Source organism: Vanellus vanellus, assembly GCF_965231255.1.
Source record: "Vanellus vanellus genome assembly, chromosome: 24".
Lineage (NCBI taxonomy): Eukaryota > Metazoa > Chordata > Aves > Charadriiformes > Charadriidae > Vanellus > Vanellus vanellus.
Genome location: NC_138929.1, coordinates 1,135,254 through 1,152,166, shown reverse-complemented (window position 1 = coordinate 1,152,166; position 16,913 = coordinate 1,135,254). Strand labels below are relative to the sequence as shown.

General features: G+C 38.2%; 1 protein-coding gene across 1 annotated transcript; it reads right to left on the bottom strand.

Moving 5' to 3' along the window:
* Nucleotides 1–3,709: 3,709 nt before the first annotated feature.
* LOC309681181 (uncharacterized protein) lies at nucleotides 3,710–15,034 on the bottom strand (the record flags this gene model as incomplete). The annotated part of the gene is made up of 15 exons (XM_082495020.1): nucleotides 3,710–3,807; nucleotides 4,020–4,102; nucleotides 4,362–4,579; nucleotides 4,973–5,098; nucleotides 5,197–5,358; nucleotides 5,583–5,739; nucleotides 5,958–6,040; nucleotides 6,663–7,297; nucleotides 10,763–10,869; nucleotides 11,390–11,610; nucleotides 11,766–11,891; nucleotides 11,974–12,135; nucleotides 13,402–13,558; nucleotides 13,774–13,856; nucleotides 14,612–15,034. The coding sequence occupies 15 exons, from the start codon at nucleotides 15,032–15,034 to the stop codon at nucleotides 3,710–3,712; spliced, it is 2,841 nt and encodes a 946-aa protein (XP_082351146.1).
* Between the last annotated feature and the right edge of the window lie 1,879 nt (nucleotides 15,035–16,913).

Below are 16,913 nucleotides of genomic sequence, written 5' to 3'. Positions count from 1 at the left end.
GAAGGGAGGGGAAGAGCTTCCAGGCAGTGCACCTGTACTGGTGGCATCGCTGCTGGGATGCGCCTGCACCGGGCAGTGTGCAGCACTGAAGCCGGTTGTTTAGTGATGTTATAGAATTTCCTTGAAGGTTTTCAAGACTCAGCAAGGCAAAGTCTCAGGTGTCTGACCTGACCTGGTGTTGATGACTGTTCCACTTTGAAAAAGAGCTGGGCTCCTGGACACCCTCGCACCCAACATGTGGGTGTTTCTCTGGGCAGGAACACAAAAAGAGGGAGGGGAACCAGCACTACTAGGGGTAAAGAATGCTTGTGCACCTTGTGGCGAGGGGTTCAGCTCCCCTTCAGCAGAGTGCAAAGTTCTGGTAAATTAACACTTCAAACACAGCTAAGTGCTGTCAGAAAAAGGGTCTGGTTTGTCCCTGAAGGGGTTTGCCGTACCTCTGCCATGTGTCAGTGTTCTGTTCACAGAATATCAGATATGTAAAATTCTTACAACTTTCCTGACTCCTACCAGGGAGGTGGAAAGTATAGGTTGTCTGCTGTGCTGTGTGTTTTGCAAATAGTTCTTCATTTCCTAGCTCACTGTAGCTACTGTATGATCCCAATGACCTTGTCTGCTAAGAACAGCTCTTACCTCTTTTTCAAAGTTTTTTCAGTAATGGGCAACACCAGGTATTTAGTAAAAAAAACACTAAAAAATAAAAATTCACTAAGTGGAATGCATTTTTAGGTTCCAAATAAGAATATACGTCAGTAAAATGAGAAAAAAAAGGCAGTAAACTTTTACAAGACACTCATCTTTTTAGAAGTCAAAGAATTACACCACTTTAAAGTCTCCTTGTGTGCTTAAGGCTTCCTCGTTCTTGGCTCTGTCCGCTGGCACATGTGAAAGGATCCTGTGTTCTTAGCTGGCTGTTTTTCAGCTGACCTGGACTGAGATGAGAATGTTTTGTTGTCCACTATCTTTTCTACAAGTGTCTGGATTATTCTAGTTTTATGTAGTTTTAAAACCAAAATATTGACAGTGTTTTTCATTGATGATATGGGAAGAGTCCCATAATGAAAACAGTAGGAATCCATCAAACAAGCATAAGGTGACACACCTTAGGACAGTATAAGCATTAATAGGAAGAGCCGATGTATTTTAAGCAAATAAGAACTTGAAATGTAATTTAAAATCTTCCTTTTTTCCTTGCATTGCAATACTGATTATTTACAGTTTGTTTTCAGTTCCCTGTGACTCAGAATGTTCTCTGTTCACATCAGGCAAAGTCAAGGCTGTCTAGTGTCCAGAAATTAATCCTGAAATGTGTAAGTTTGAAATACAATATAGAGGTCTGCAGGGATATTTGATTTAGTCCCACAAACCAAACTTTATGCATCAACAAGCATCTGTGGATGAATCTTCATATTACCAGGAGCTAAACATTTGCCAGTTGATACAATTTTTAAAAGCTTTTAAAAAAAGAAATTTGCACTAATGCTTTCTTTTTCCACCTTTTTTCAGGTGTAAAGGGAACATCTGGCTACAAGGTCCCTGAAGGCTAAAGGTAGGTAGGTGTAAGCAATCGTATCTTTACTAGGATTTATGTAATTTTGAATTCTAGCTACTTTCAATGTTCATATTTTATTACAGACGTTAGATTTTAGTTAACTTTACAGTTCAGATACTGTGCGTCAATTATTTGGATTCTGTGATACAGTATACTAATGCTAGAGTGAGTGCAACCTGCTCTGGTTTACTGTTGGTGCTTTCTCGCAAGACAGTAGCCAGTGTGGTTTCTAGATTTTACATACATCAAAACTGCACCCTAGGCAATTCTCAGTTGTCTTTTAGGTCATAATGTTAAATTCACGATTAATGTGCGTGTAGGTAAATTACATAATTATTCAGTGGAAACCTACATTGAATGGTGTAGGGAATAATGATTTCACAGCAATCACAATTGCAGTCCTTGAGGTATGTACATTATTTCATATTTCTTTGTATACAATTATTCTGAAAGTGTATGTGCCTTTGGAAGAAAAAGACAAAGGAGTCATGTTTTACTCTTCAAAATGGAGATGCTGTCAATAATGGAGAAGATGATATGGTGTTAGGTTTTTCACATATGAGAAAAAAATTATGGATAAGGAAGAAGGATGATGAATGCTGTCCTGTCTTAGGAAGAGAAAAAATTTCCTTCAGTCTATAATCTTAAAATTTCTCTATAATGGTACTCTTGATAGTCATACTCAGCTACATAAACAACCACAGTTTATCTGTTTCTGATATCATTTTAATTAATATTGTAATTATTTTAATTAAAAAATGTAGTCTGCAGCGGTAAAAAATATTATTGAAATACATTGTATGTAGTAAGATTCTTTTCCTTTATTTATCATTACTGCTTTTAAAAGGGGGGGGAAGAGATACGCTTGTGTTCCACACCTTTAGAAAAGAAATTACTTCCTTAAACTGTTGAAGATGGTGCCTTTACTCAAGAGGTTTTCAAGTTCTTCCATCTTTGTACTGGCATATATAGAAGATTCTTCTATTTCATTTCTTTAGGACATTTAGCACAGTGCTTTTTCTTTGACTGAATTTTAGATGTTGCGATTCTACCAAGCTGGTTTAGTTCTTTGATTATTGTTTTTATTGGTTCCAAGCAGGAAGGAGAAAAAATGCTAGTAGTGGGTTTTACAAAAGGCAGAATGGAAGCACAGTATGAAATCTGTGCTCCCATTGAACTTTTGGTTTGGGTCAAGCATTCAAGGGATGTACTAGAATGTGCAGAACATCTGTGTTCTAGAGACACAGTAATATACGTGTAAGAGGTCACAGTCCCTTCCTTGTCTTATCTGAGAATCACACAAAAATCATCAACAGTGTGGCTCAAGAACAAAGGCGTAGGTGTGAACTGTAAGGAGATTGTATTTTGGTTCATCATTCTTTAACTAGTTCATTTGAGTTGGTCATCTGGAAGCCCAAGTCGGGATTCGCAAGCCCTTCCCGTGCTCCCGGCAGGTGGCACTGCGGGCCATGGCACACTGCTGGCATCCCTGCCCCGCTGTAGCTGCAGCCTCTGCAAGATGTGCTGTTTGCACGAATTTAAGCCTTAAATTGATAGCTTTAAATTAAAAGTTATCAAGCGTTCCTTTAATCCCACATTTAAACAGTTTTTTAATATGTACGTGTTGTAGCATTGGATTAATTTATCTAAATTAATGGGGAATACCAAACCACACACATAGCGTACGGTAAAGCAAGACGCCCAACAGAATGGCAAATATAGATCAGGAGCAGCAGTCCGAAATGAAGAATAAAGGGAGACTAATATCTTAAAGCTTGCTGAGTCCTTTTTATTAATCAAGAAAACTGGAAAATTAGGTTAGAATAGCAAAATTATTTTTAATTACTAAAAATTATAAAAAAGCATATCTAGTTAAATGCCTAATGTGTGCACTATGTTTCTAGATATTGAACAAACAATTGATGATATATTTAAAGAACACTCTGAAAATAGTACATGTAATACCAATAGACTGAAGTAGAAAATATATTGCATGACTGCTAAGAATTAAAGTGCAGGATTTGTTTAATGTAAAAGAAACTTAGTAAAAAGCCAATCTATTTTTATCACTTCATACAAGAGAACAAAATTATTTATCCATTTTGGCTTTGAAAGAAACATGGAGTGAATAGATCCTTTGCAGTATCAGATTGAGCCTTATATCTTCTCTTCAACTTCCTTAACATGCGATGCAACAACTTTTCCATCTACCACTTCTTCGACAATTGTCTTGATCTTTCTAGTTTTGGTAGGATCTAAACATCATAAACAAGCCCAAAAAAATTATTAATAGTGTTAAAAATTATAAAACAGAGCAGCATGTGTACACGAACAGTTACATCTTTCCTTTCAAATTGGCTGCTTCTTGTGATGAACTCTAGGATGTAGTTAAACAGAATAGCATGTATTATTTTATTTCTAAGAATGACTTTAGAAACAAAATTTTATTCATTCAAGTTCTACCTACCCTGAGAAGAATCCAGTGATTGTGTCTGTGATTTGGACCCCGTCAAGGACGAGCTTTCAAATGTAACTCCCTGTCCTGCGCTCCTAAAAGGGAATCAGAAACATGCAATATTGCCGAATGTTTGTCAGGATCAGGAGAAATTGAATTAAATACTGAGCAGATGGTTCATCTTCTTCCATGTAGAGCCTGTGTGTATTATTTCAGAATCATGGTATGGGCCATATGGTCTTTTGGTGAATGTACTGCTTGTTTTTACCTCTTTTTTTTTTTTTTTTTTTTTTTTGTGGAAAGGCTATTGCTACCGAAAGCAGAGGGTATACTTTATGTAAATTAGTTACTTACACAAACTCGCCATCCAGCAAGCGACGATAGGTTTCAATCTCCATTTCCAGACGAGTCTTGATGTCTAGAAGCTGTTGATACTCTGCATTCTGTCGCTCCATATCAGCCCTGACCTGAAACAGCTGAGACTCCAGATTCCCAATCTGAAGTTGCATTTGTGAAAGCTGAGCACAGTAACCTCCTTCCGTTTCTGCTAAAGTGTCTTCAAGGGATTTTTTCTGTGTAAGAAGTATATTACATAATCAAGAAGTATATTAAATAATCTCTGATTGAGGAAAAAAAGATTTCTTTACAAAGACAAAACCAACTGAAATAGTTTAATGGGAGTAAGTATAGCCTCATTACTTAGAGATTATTTTTTTTCTTGAAATACTGGTTTGAAAACTGTCCTTTGATGCTTTGCTGAATGTGAACATAAAAGTTCATCTGCTTTATAACATCCTACTTGCAATCCAATTATATATACTACTCCTATTTAGGAACAAAAAGAATGCAGGATTTAATGGGAAATAAATGCAAATCTTAAATCCTATTGAACGGTAGAAGATCTAACAACATTTTTGAAGTTGGGAATTTTACTCTGACTAGTTAGCAGCTTCCTTAGAACATACCATGGCAAGCTGAGATTGTAGTTCAATTTCCAAGCTCTGGAGAGTCCGTTTTAAATCTGTGATCTCACTCTTTCCTGACTGAAGCTGCTCAGTATTGGTGGAAATTTCCCTTTTCAGCTCCCCACTCTGAAATGACAAGGAAGAACAGAGTGTAATTTTACTGTTACAAATATTTAACTCCTTTTTACATGCATGTCGCTTAATTTTCTATCTCTGGTTTTTACTTTTTCATTGAACCATGCTTCAGCCTCTTTACGATTTTGCTCAGCAATGACTTCATACTGTCCCCTCATGTCATTCAAAAGCTTGGTCAGGTCAGTTCCTGGAGCAGCATCCATTTCAACGCTGACTTCGCCAACCGCACTGCTTTGGATACCCTGAAGCTCCTGCAGAGATTTAAAATAAATAAATGTTTCTGTTAATAAAAGGCAAAATAGTTCTACCAAAGACATATATAAAGAAATATGTGTGATATAAATTCTGTTTCAACAAGAAACAAACAAAACAAATAACGAAAACAGGGAACTCCCACTGGCGTAAATAAGGGAATGACTTGATATTTCACAATTCCATCCGCCTTGTTATGAAATCACAAAGAAAAAAAAAGTACCTCTTCATGATTCTTCTTGAGATAAGCCAGTTCTTCATTCAGGCTTTCAATCTGCATCTCCATATCAGCTCTTGTCAAGGTCAGCTCATCAAGAACTCTGCGCAGACCATTGATGTCAGCTTCCACGCTCTGGCGAAGAGCCACTTCATTCTCATATCTGTGAAGAAAGGCATTAAATATGATTTTTTATGTGGCTAATGAGGTCAAATGCAAACTATTACTATTTACTTATATAGCTTTCACTATGAAATCTTAATACACAGAGTTATGATAACATTGTTTAATAATTATGTGAAATGAAAGAGAGTTTTGAATACAAAATGTTTTCTCCTTAAAATATTAGTAAGAGTTTTTGTAATATTAAGATATACTTACTTCAGTCTGAAATCATCAGCAGCCAACCTGGCATTATCGATCTGCAAAATGATTCTTGCATTGTCAATAGTTGCATTAATGATCTGGAATACAAACAATGTTCAGAGAATGATTTTATGGCCAAATGGCTTTGCAGCTCAATAAAGCTATTTACATAACTTTAATCCTAAATATGATTATAATATGAGATGTCATTTGTTAGACTCTTGTATAATTGATTAATGAAATTCTTGTACAATGAAAATATATAGGATAGGTTTTCAGCTTCTGCAAATTGGCATGCTTCACTTAATGGTAGAATACCGGTTTGCATTCTATGACTAGATGGTTTATAATCTCTGAAGACCTTGCCAGGTGCTCTGTCTATTTCAGGAATTGAATTTGTGATATAAGAAACATGAAACTTATTAAAATTCAAACTTTGTAATCTGCAAGAGTTTATAGAACTGGATTCCATCACTGCCTTATTGTTGATTCTAATTAGACCAAGTCCCACAACATTGTGTATAGAGCTACAGAACTGCCATTAATATACAAGAAGAATTCAACACATGATACCAACGCAGTGTTACAGAGGTTATTACAAGCGTTGGTACTGTAGAATAAATACGCTCTTGGTTTCTGAAAGGAATTTGTTATTTTTATCCAGAATATTATGAGGTGAGTTACAAATGTAAAGATATGTTAAGTACATTGCTTTACTACCTTGTTTCGAAGATCTTCAATTATAGGATAGTATTTACTATAGTCATTCCCAGATCCAGGGATACCAGTGCCAGGGCCGTTTTTCTCATACCACTCGCGGATTTTGCTCTCCAGCTCTGTATTGGCATCTTCCAGAGATCGTACTTTGTCCAGATAAGCAGCCAGACGGTCATTGAGGTTCTGCATAGTTTCTTTTTTTGAGCCAGAAAGAAGGCCACCATCCCCAGCACCAGCAGTGCCAAAACCGCCTCCAAAACCAGATCCTGAGCCACTACCAAAGCCACCTCCAAAACCAGTGCCTGAGCTGCTGCCAAAACCACTTCCTAAACCTCCACCAAACCCGCCACCTAAGCTACTTCCATAGCTACCTCCTAAACCACTACCAAAGCCTCCACCAAAGCCACTACTTAAGCTGCTCCCAAAACCCCCACTGAAGCCAGAGCCTGCACCAAGCATAGAAGCAGCACCAAAACCTCCGCCAGATCCACCACCAAACCCCAGTCCACTGCCACCAAAACCTCCTCCGCCACTAGAACTAGACATTCTCAGAGATCCCCCGCCAAGCCCACTCCGAGAAGAGAGTTGCCGGGATCCACCACTTGTGCGCATGGAAAGTGCCATGGTGCTGGAGGTGCCTGGTTTTGCGAAGCACGCAACGCAGAGCCAGGCAGCGCAGGGAACAGTTGAAGCTTTATATAGGGAAGGCAGTTGGGTGTTTCAGTGGTAGTCCCCACCTCCTAGGAAGAGCTTTAATTCTTTTTCTCTCTCTCGTTTGGAGGAAAGTCAGTTTAGTATGTCCTGACTGAACTAAATGATATGTGCCAATGGGAGTGGAAATCTGGTGCCCTCCAGGTATTTGCTGCGTGAGGGGAAACGGGTGGAGTAGAGCTAAGACATCATGATAATGTTTTGCCATGTGCAATGGAGCACAAAAAATTCTTTTCACATTTAAATCCTTCCTAAATAATTTTTTTGTCATTACATATTAATTTCTTCCTTGGTTTGGGGCTATTATTATACAAGTATGGTTAAGTCGGTGTAATGATCCCTTTCATATCATACTTCCCAGTGCGCACGTCAAAAATGTGTTTCCTTTCATAATACTTTTCTGGCGTGAACCTCTGCCAGATTAGCTCTCTCTGTATGTTTAATAAGAAGTAAGAAAAGCGAGCAGCAAAAGTGCATGAAGAGGCTTATGGACACTCAGTGATCTGCAGGTTGATCATTAATTTGAAAACATATATATATATATATATAAAAATATACTTGACTATACTGAATATAATTTGTAATTGTGTTTTCTGCCCTGAACCTTTCATCATTGAAATATATTTGTGTAATATGCATAGCCTATACCAACTGTTTATACTTTTGAGTTGAAAACTAACCATTTTTTCTTCTGAATAGTTTGCTATTATCTCAAAATAGGGAAAATGATTTCTGTATTTTTTTGCGTTTCAGAATATAAATCTAAAGATCAAATATAGCTCTTCTAGGTTACAGGCTTAGGCACGGAAACCCTTCAAAACCAATATACTTTTCTTTTGAAGTTATTTTGGTAAACAGAAAATTGTTTTTTCTTTGTCCTGGCTTAATTATATCATTGGATTTGTCAACTGAAAGGTATTAATTTTTAATTTATCTATATCTAGGAGCAGGGGTGCTTTTTTGGGCAGAAATGTATTATGAGCAGTAGATCAAAGGTTTAAATAAAGCATTTATGTAGAGATGAACTGATAGCTTGGTACCAGTGACTCATCATTGTGAAAGCAAAGGATTATTTTCTTTGGCAGCTGTTTATGTACAATAAATAGCGTGTTGGACAGGTGAGGGTTGGTTTTTTTTTGTGTTTATGTTGTCAAGAGGAAAATGTGGACTCCTTGGACTGAAGGTGTGGGTGGGGCATAGGAGATGTGCTGGACAGGAGAGGGTGCGGGCAATTACTGGTAGAGAAAGGTTTGGTAGAAATGGGGGTCTTTTCATTTCTGAACTGAAAGGCAAAATATATTCTTGTTGATAAAATATCTCTGCTTGCTATAGTCCCTGGTGATATAAACATTCACAGAGAGTGAAAAAAATGAACAGGCTTCTTCAATTTTACATTTTACTTTATTATAAAATGAAAATTGACACTTCTTTTTAGTTGAAAATAGTGTTTTACTGAAGTGAAGCTGCATAACATTTGAATGGTAGTTCCAGTTCAGGAAAGGTGCACGGAATCAACATTTTAATGTGTTTTTAAAAGCAAATCTACTCTAAACATGCTAGTATGTAGGAGAAAAAATAGATTGCTAAGCTTTGAACTGCAATTTAATTAAGATATTTGATAAAGAGTGTATAATCTGTATCTGGTAAATTCTTTCTTGTAAAGTTTTGATAAGGTGTCCGTCAACATTTCAGAAATAGTAGCTCTCTTCTAAAAACTTTTCTTTTATTAATATGTTGAAAGTGTGAGAAAACGTAAGGCACCAGATGTTGAGGTGAACTCTCTGTAGTAATGAAGAAAAAATTTTGTCCCATATCTTCATCTCATGACCTTCACCAGCTTAGCGCTTTGAAACTTCAACAGTGATCAGTACTTAAGTATTTTTCTAAATTTAATTTATTTTAAAAGCTATAGTAAATTCATGCTATAAGTCATTTGACTTTCCAATTTTTACTGAACAAGTTTTTTAATGTAATTTTAAGACAGATATAAGTAAAAACTAAAACTTCCATTTTTATCTGTCTTGGAAACAATTGTACATTTATAACAGGCTGATTTGTTGGTTTTTTTTTTTTCATCAAGGTATTTAGTCACTATGTAAATAAAACCAAAAACTGTGCTTTGTAACTTACTGACTTTTATTAATAACCGCTTCTGCTCCCCCTCCAAAAAAGAGAAAAAAAGAAGAAGATTGTTTGAGATTTCATTGTTTGGCATTTTTCAACCCTTCTGGGTTTTAGAGAGAAGATTGGATTCTTTGTAAAGATTAATCTTTTAGTTTTGGCACCAGCTCCAACAAGCTCAGAGGCTGTCTCTTCTCTGCTGGTACCATTTACAGTTTCTCTTCAATCTCTTTGACCTCTGAGGAGACAACCTTGCCATCAACCACCTCTTCAACAATTGTCTTGATCTTCTTAACTTTACTTGATTCTGGTAATGAAATTGAACAGTGAATTAATTAAATTCAGTGTATATTGACAGAATAACATTAGTATTGGCAGCTATTCCACATATGAGAAAATAGATCAAGGCATCTTTTCAATGCAGTTACTGTGAAGTAAACTTTGGCGGTATACAGGATATGGTTTCTCTTCCTTTGAACATCCTGTATGTTACCCATAATACTATAGTGGACATTATGTTGAATACCTCTTTATCCCTCCTGATATTTTCGCTTCAGTTTAGCACAAACTTGTAGACCTAAGACCTAGGAATAGTCTTACACTGAAATGGCTACTTTCGCTATGACACGAGACACTTTATTTAGGAGCCTAGTCTCCCTGCGTAGTCAGCGGAGAGAAGCAGATGCTCCTGCAGTCCTCCAGAGGGTAATTCAATAATTCTCTGTCATTCTCTTGGCTCTTTGAGGAGTCTGTGGTTATACTTTGGGCACCTGAATTCTATACATAAAACCAGGCTTTGTATGATCCCTGTAGGTTATCTGTTCATACAGTTGATTGCTTTCTTGATGTAAGGTTCCACTTGCTCTGAAACTGTGTCAGTTTATGTCAGGCTACTTAGTTCCACAACATTTCAACAGGCAGCCATCAAAAAATAAGGAAGTTAGTGTGACATACCTTTTTCAAGCTGTGCTGCAGATGCCTCCAATTGGAAATGTCTGTTCAAGTTAGAAATTTAAAAAATATAAATATAAGGTGCCTAACATATTGAAGAAAAATCCTTGTATGTTTCCTGTATATTTAATCAAGACAGCTGATGTCCTTTCATCAAGACATTTAACCATATGTTTGAATGAGTCTTCTCTGTTAAAGCAAAACTTGGGAAGCATAAGCTATAGGTGAAATGAATCTGCAGACGTGTCTGCAGTGCTATGACTTCAGCTCATGCAGATATTTCTTGGGGGGAAATACATACCACTGTCTGCTTGCCCTACTTTCATAGATGTCTGCTCTTTTCACTACAGAATATGGGATACTGGATAATCTGAACACGTAGCATCGGCTTGCTTGCACCTCTTCAAATTTGTAATTAGCTTGGCTACTAGTGACACAGGTAGAGCAGAACATAATCCAGCGCAGGCTGCAAAACCTGCCACGGACTACAAGAGAAGGCCAATATGCTCTTGCAGCGCCTGCTGTAGTGTGACTAGGTGCTGTGGTGTCTAAACCAGGTTAAAAAAAAAATACCTAGCCCGGGATAGCCCAGGCCTGCAGAAGCTACAGTCGTTGCAGTTATGGACAAGTCAATCCATAATTGAATTACTGATGCTTATGGCGTGTGAACATCTATCCAGCTGCTCAGCTCACAAAGAGCAACAGCATATACCTATGCAGAGGCTGAGAGAGACAAACTCAGCTGACTTCCACAGCAGCCTCTGAAGCCCAGCACGACCCGCAGCCTGCTCTGAATGTATGGCTGAGAACTGGGCAGCAGACTCCCCCCCCAGCTGGCAACTGGCAGAGTTTACACTTTCACCTTCCCTGAATATAGACAGTATTTGCAATGTTGTTTGCAGTCATACAAAACTAAACCCACAAGCAAAGTGCATGTATTTCCTCACCCGCTGTCCTCTCCTTCCAGCAGACGGCGGTACGTGGCAATCTCCATTTCCAAGCGAGTCTTGATATCCAGCAATATACTGTACTCATTATTCTGACCCTCCATTTCAGCTCGGAGTTGCCGCAGTTGAGCCTCTAAATTGGCAACTGCTTCCTGTATTTGGGTTAGCTGATAACTGTAACGTGCTTCAGTTTCGGCCAGAGTGTCTTCTAATGACTTTTTCTACAGCCGATGAAAAGAAGAGAGATGTATTATTCAAGAGGATTCATTTTTGTGTTAAAATAACATGTTGATTAAAAAGCCTCTCAGTTTATTTATTTATCCATGTAACTGTCTACTAAAGACAGGCCTTATTTCAAGTGCTCTGTATTATTTACCATGTTAAGGTGGGACTGTAATTCTAGCTCCAGACCCTGAAAGATCTGTCTCCGGTCGGTGATCTCCCTCCTCTGGGCTTGCAGCTGTTCAACGTTGATTGCTACCTCCTGGTTCAGTTCTTCTGTCTGAAATGCAAAAATGGAGGGACTCTAAACTGCAAGGACACGTGACTGAGGTTCTTGCTAATGTTTAAGTAATTGACCTTACCTGCTTTTCAAATTGTTCTTTGGCTTCTTGACGGTTCTTTTCTGCCATTTCTTCATATTGCTTCCTCATGTTTTCCATAATAGTTGCAAGATCAATACTTGGAGCAGCATCCACCTCTACATTAACTGAGCCGCCCACCTGTTTGCGCAGTCGGTCAACATCCTACAGCAATGAGTTTTGTATTAGAATCACAGCGTTGCAGAATGGTTAGAGTTGGAAGGATCCTTAAAGGTCATCTAGTTCCACCCCCCACTAGACACCTCCCACTAGACCAGGTTGCTCAAAGCCCCGTCCAAGCTGGCCTTGAAAGGTTAACATCGGCTACAGAGAGCTTTCAATCCTGAATATTGAAAGCAAATTCAAAATCTACAGACATAAAAGTAATTCTTCAATAGCACCTCAGGGCGAGATAACTTAATCACCTTGCAAATACAGTTTAGCGTACCTCATGCTAGAACATTTTACTTATTTTGTAGCAATAAATGCTATATCATAGGTAAACATGATAAAAAGATAATTTCCTCAGGACCAGATCTATGGAATGAGTGCAGAAGTCATGGCTCCCATTTGTATGCTTTTGTGGGGTAGCAACTCCTAAACCACAAATATTCTTAAAGAAAACCTTCACTTTGCAGTTTCTGGAGCTGTTCAGCCTTTGATGCCCAACACCTTGGGTGTCAGTTAGTGTCATACACGGTTATACTGCTTCCAGAAACAATACAAATGCTTCAGCCCTGCACAGCACCGTTTTAAGTGGGTGGCTAGGTTGGCTATTTTTCTAGGTTGGATTTTTCTAATACAGTGCTTAAAGAACATATTTTCTGCAATGTGAGAAGAGATTTACACTTTTGAAGTTGACTGTAAGAGGAAAGCTTGGGCATATGCCGTAACTGAGATTTTGTTAACAGTCATTTTAAATTTAGGATTTCAGTTTGTGTCTGTACTTGAAAAGGGGAAATAAACAATGGTTGTGTAACATTCTCACCTTTGTAGCTCTTTGAAACTATAAATGTAATGCTAAGGGTGAAGTTCAGTTTCCACTTGGACTCCGAGGACGTACTGAGTACATCCATGTAACTTGTAGGTATCTCTGCATGAGCCGGGGCTCCTGTTGCAACCAGTAGAGACCAGAGTGTCTCAGCTGACCAGCTGGTAGGTGTTTGCTCTGCAGTCAGCTGAATCCCTCTCTAGGCTGTGTCTGGTTTATTGACTGTCTCTCATTCGATTATAATGGAGCCATAGGCGCATTCACATAGATAATATATGAATAAGTACTTAAATTTTGATGTGGTAATCTGGAGCTGGATCCCACTGTAAGCGTCATGTTCTTTCAGATTAACCATGAAGGTTTCATTATTCCTAGTGAGGCTGAGTTTATGTGTGCTACTTTAAAAAACCCTCTCCCTGACAGTATTTGGCTGCTCTCACCTCCTCGTGGCTCTTCTTGAGGAAAGCTAGTTCTTCATTCACACTTTCAATCTGTGACTCCAAATCAGATTTCGTCAAAGTCAAGTCATCGCGAACTCGGAGCAGTCCGTTAATGTCACTCTCGACACTTTGCCTGAGCAGGTATTCGTTCTCATACCTGTAAAATAAGGCGCTTTTTGTCATCATGAAAATGCAACTGTTTGATGTAAACGTTAGAATCGGTAACTACTACAGCCTTAGTTGTAAAATTTTTATTTTTATTAAACTTCAGGTTAGAAAATGTTTACTTCTCAGCTTTGATACTAATAAGTAGAAGCTTTCATGAATAAGAGGAGCATGAAAGAGAATTTATGAAATGATCGCATAACTTACTTCAGTCTAAAATCATCAGCAGCCAGTTTGGCATTGTCAATCTGCAGGACAAGCCTTGCATTTTCCAACTGTGCAGCAGCAATCTGAAAAGGAATGGTTGAAAAGCGATGACTCTTTGCGCATAAATGCACACGATCCATTTCTGGAAATTAATACTGCATGTGGGCTTCATCTTGCTTAACTTTAGCTGTCTAGTAGTCATCTAGGTTTAAGCTAAGTTCCCTTTGAAGAGCATAGACGGAATTAGGGTTCTCCAAAAGGCAAATTCTCCTGTCACAAAGTAGGTATATAATTGCTCTCTGGAAGGGATCTGCTTTTAAAGAATAGGAAATAGAACTGGTGAAAAGTAAGAGGGGAAAGATTTAAGGAAGGTCACTGGAAACATGATTTGACAAATCTATCAGCTGATTGCTGTGGGAATATTTTATTGTTTATAGTGTTAATTTACTATTTCAAGTAGTGATCTGTTATTTTTTCTGAGCATTTGGCACTCTTCTAAAAAAACACTTTGAAATCCATAGATGCTAAACTATATTTAAATATGTAAATTATCACCAGTATTTTCACAAATTAAAATTACCTAAGGCAAGCAGAATTGAATTAATTAATTTTGATTCAGATTTTTCATGTATGAGATTACTCACATCTGCAGACATATATCTAGTATTACAAATTCTGTAAAATCTGTCACTAATTTGTATCTGATCAAAATAAATAATTTCTTTTTCTTAGCTGAGAAAATTGCAATTTGGAAAAGTACATTTTCTACAGTAGATTATTATCTATCTCCCTGATAATTGCAATTCATATATTTATAGATGGCTGTATGATATCTTACCTTACTTTGGAGATCTTCGATTGTTTTAAAGTAGGAGCTATAGTCATGCCTTACGTCTGTGGTGTTCTTCTCATACCACTCCTTGATCTGCTTTTCAATCAGGGAGTTTGCCTTTTCCAGAGAACGCACCTTCTCCAGATATGAAGCCAAACGGTCATTTAGATTTTGCATAGTTGATTTTTCATTGCCAGCGAGCAGCACATCGTTACCAGTAACACTAAGCTGGAAGTTCCCACCGAAGCCTTGTCCATAGCTGGAGCTGGTGGATATGCGGGTGCCATAGCCACCGGCTCCCCCGTAGACGCTAGGTGCCTGGATCTTTTGGATGGCTATTTTCCTGGAGGTTAAACCGCTGACACTGGGTGCCGTAGGTTGGAAGCGGGTGCTTGTACCCCACTGAAAGCTTTGGTTAGAGAACGCCATTTGTGTTCTTAGTCTTCTGAAGCGAGACAGCTAATCTGCACAGATAGAGAGCCGCTGAAGTGAAGAGCAGTGTGTGCTCTGTAAACCTTTATACTGTTTCAAAGAGGAAGCACAATAGCTATAAACCCCACCTCTGTTGACACATAATATAACTGGTGTCAGCACAAATAGCACACAGCATATTCCGTCCCCCTCCCCCCCGTATAATTTACAGGGGTTTTCATCTGTTCATCTGTGTTTGAGAAAAGCTCCCTAGGTAATTTGGCTTGCTTTGTTACTATTTTGAATAAAAGATAAAACACAAATAAACTGTTGAATCATTTATAACAGTATACCTGCAGCCATAATCGCTATACTTGTTTGGAACGAACAAGTAGATTCTTACCCTCATGTGCAGTGTATGAAATAAAAATGAGAGTTCACTGTATGTGACGAGACTTAAAATATTTATATTTGCAATCAAGTATATATTGCTGTTGAGTGAGCGATACTTTGGGCCTCGGGACAGTCTAGAACAGTGTATAAATTATTAGAAAGGAGGCATCTGTAACGACCGTGTATTTCATTTTATAGTAAGCACAAAACAATATTCATACTGTAATTGGAAAGTGAATGTTGTCATTAGCTTGCATTGAATATGCATTCAGTTAGTATTAGAAAACTGTTACAAGTTGAACTCTAGCTTTCGGTACAGTTGAAATTAAGCAGAAAGAGTATTGCTTTGTCCATAAATAAAGTAATAGAATCGGGAATATTGGAAATCTTCATTGCCCACTTCATTTCACGTATGAGATGCTGAGGTCCATAGAGTGACGGGCGGTGTTGAGGTCAAGCTTCCAGCATAGCTAGTTTCCAGCTCTCCAGTGTGGCTGAAGTTAAAGCAAAACAAGTATCCCTCCTGCCTGGTCAGTACTCAAGACAGAGAGACTCCCAGCGAAGGAGTTCCACTGCTGGGCGGTCTGTCACAGACCCGGGTGCTACGCTTATTACCAGGAAATCAGCTGCCTTTTCTCAGCGCATGAAGAAACCCAACAATCCTACTTCTAATCGTACTGAGGTTCCTAAACTGACTATAGTGTATACTTTTGACACAGAAAATGAAGGGATAAAATGGAAAGCAAGAGAAGAAACTGATTGCTGAGGGGGTTATTCGTGCTGCAGGAAAGCAAGTGGCAGGTGTGCTTTGGGACGGTACGTAGGTATAGTTCCTTGGGGCATTGCACTGGCAGTACTTTAGTGTATTATTAATGTACAGCCAGTCAGGTAGAACAATTAACACATGTTGCTTGTATTAGTGAAAACAGCTGGTGTACCTACTGATCGTCAACCTTGGGGCAAGGAAGTTGGTGAGACATTAAGCTTTGGAGGCATGAAATTGTGTATTGGAAGAATCCTCAGGTTTCTGAGAACACCCAACCTGCGATATTAGGAAATCAGTACTGCTAAGTTTTTTAAGTTATTGTGCTACAGATTAGTCTAAATAGTATTGGATCAAGGCAAAGCGTTAAGCTGTCATACTTGGCTATTCTGAAAATACGCATCTTCCAAACCAAAGGGATTAGCGTTCAGGGCAGAACTTCTTTGCAGGAGGATGCTGTGAATTGTCTTTGGACCTTGAACTTCTTGGGTGTAACCGATAATGAAAAACATTTATGAGAGTTTGAACCAAAGTACAGTAATACTCAAGGTGGGTCATCTTTTGTTCTTTAAAAATATTCAGACTGAGTAAGAATTGATTGTGGTAGTAGGGCAGAGCATACACCTTTAAAGCTGTAAGAGGAATACAGCAAGAGATCTTGCTACAGGTACATCTCTTGGCTGTGCATGTCACTGCCTAGATCTCTGACAGTACTTTATGACAGTCTATTGTAGAGTAAAC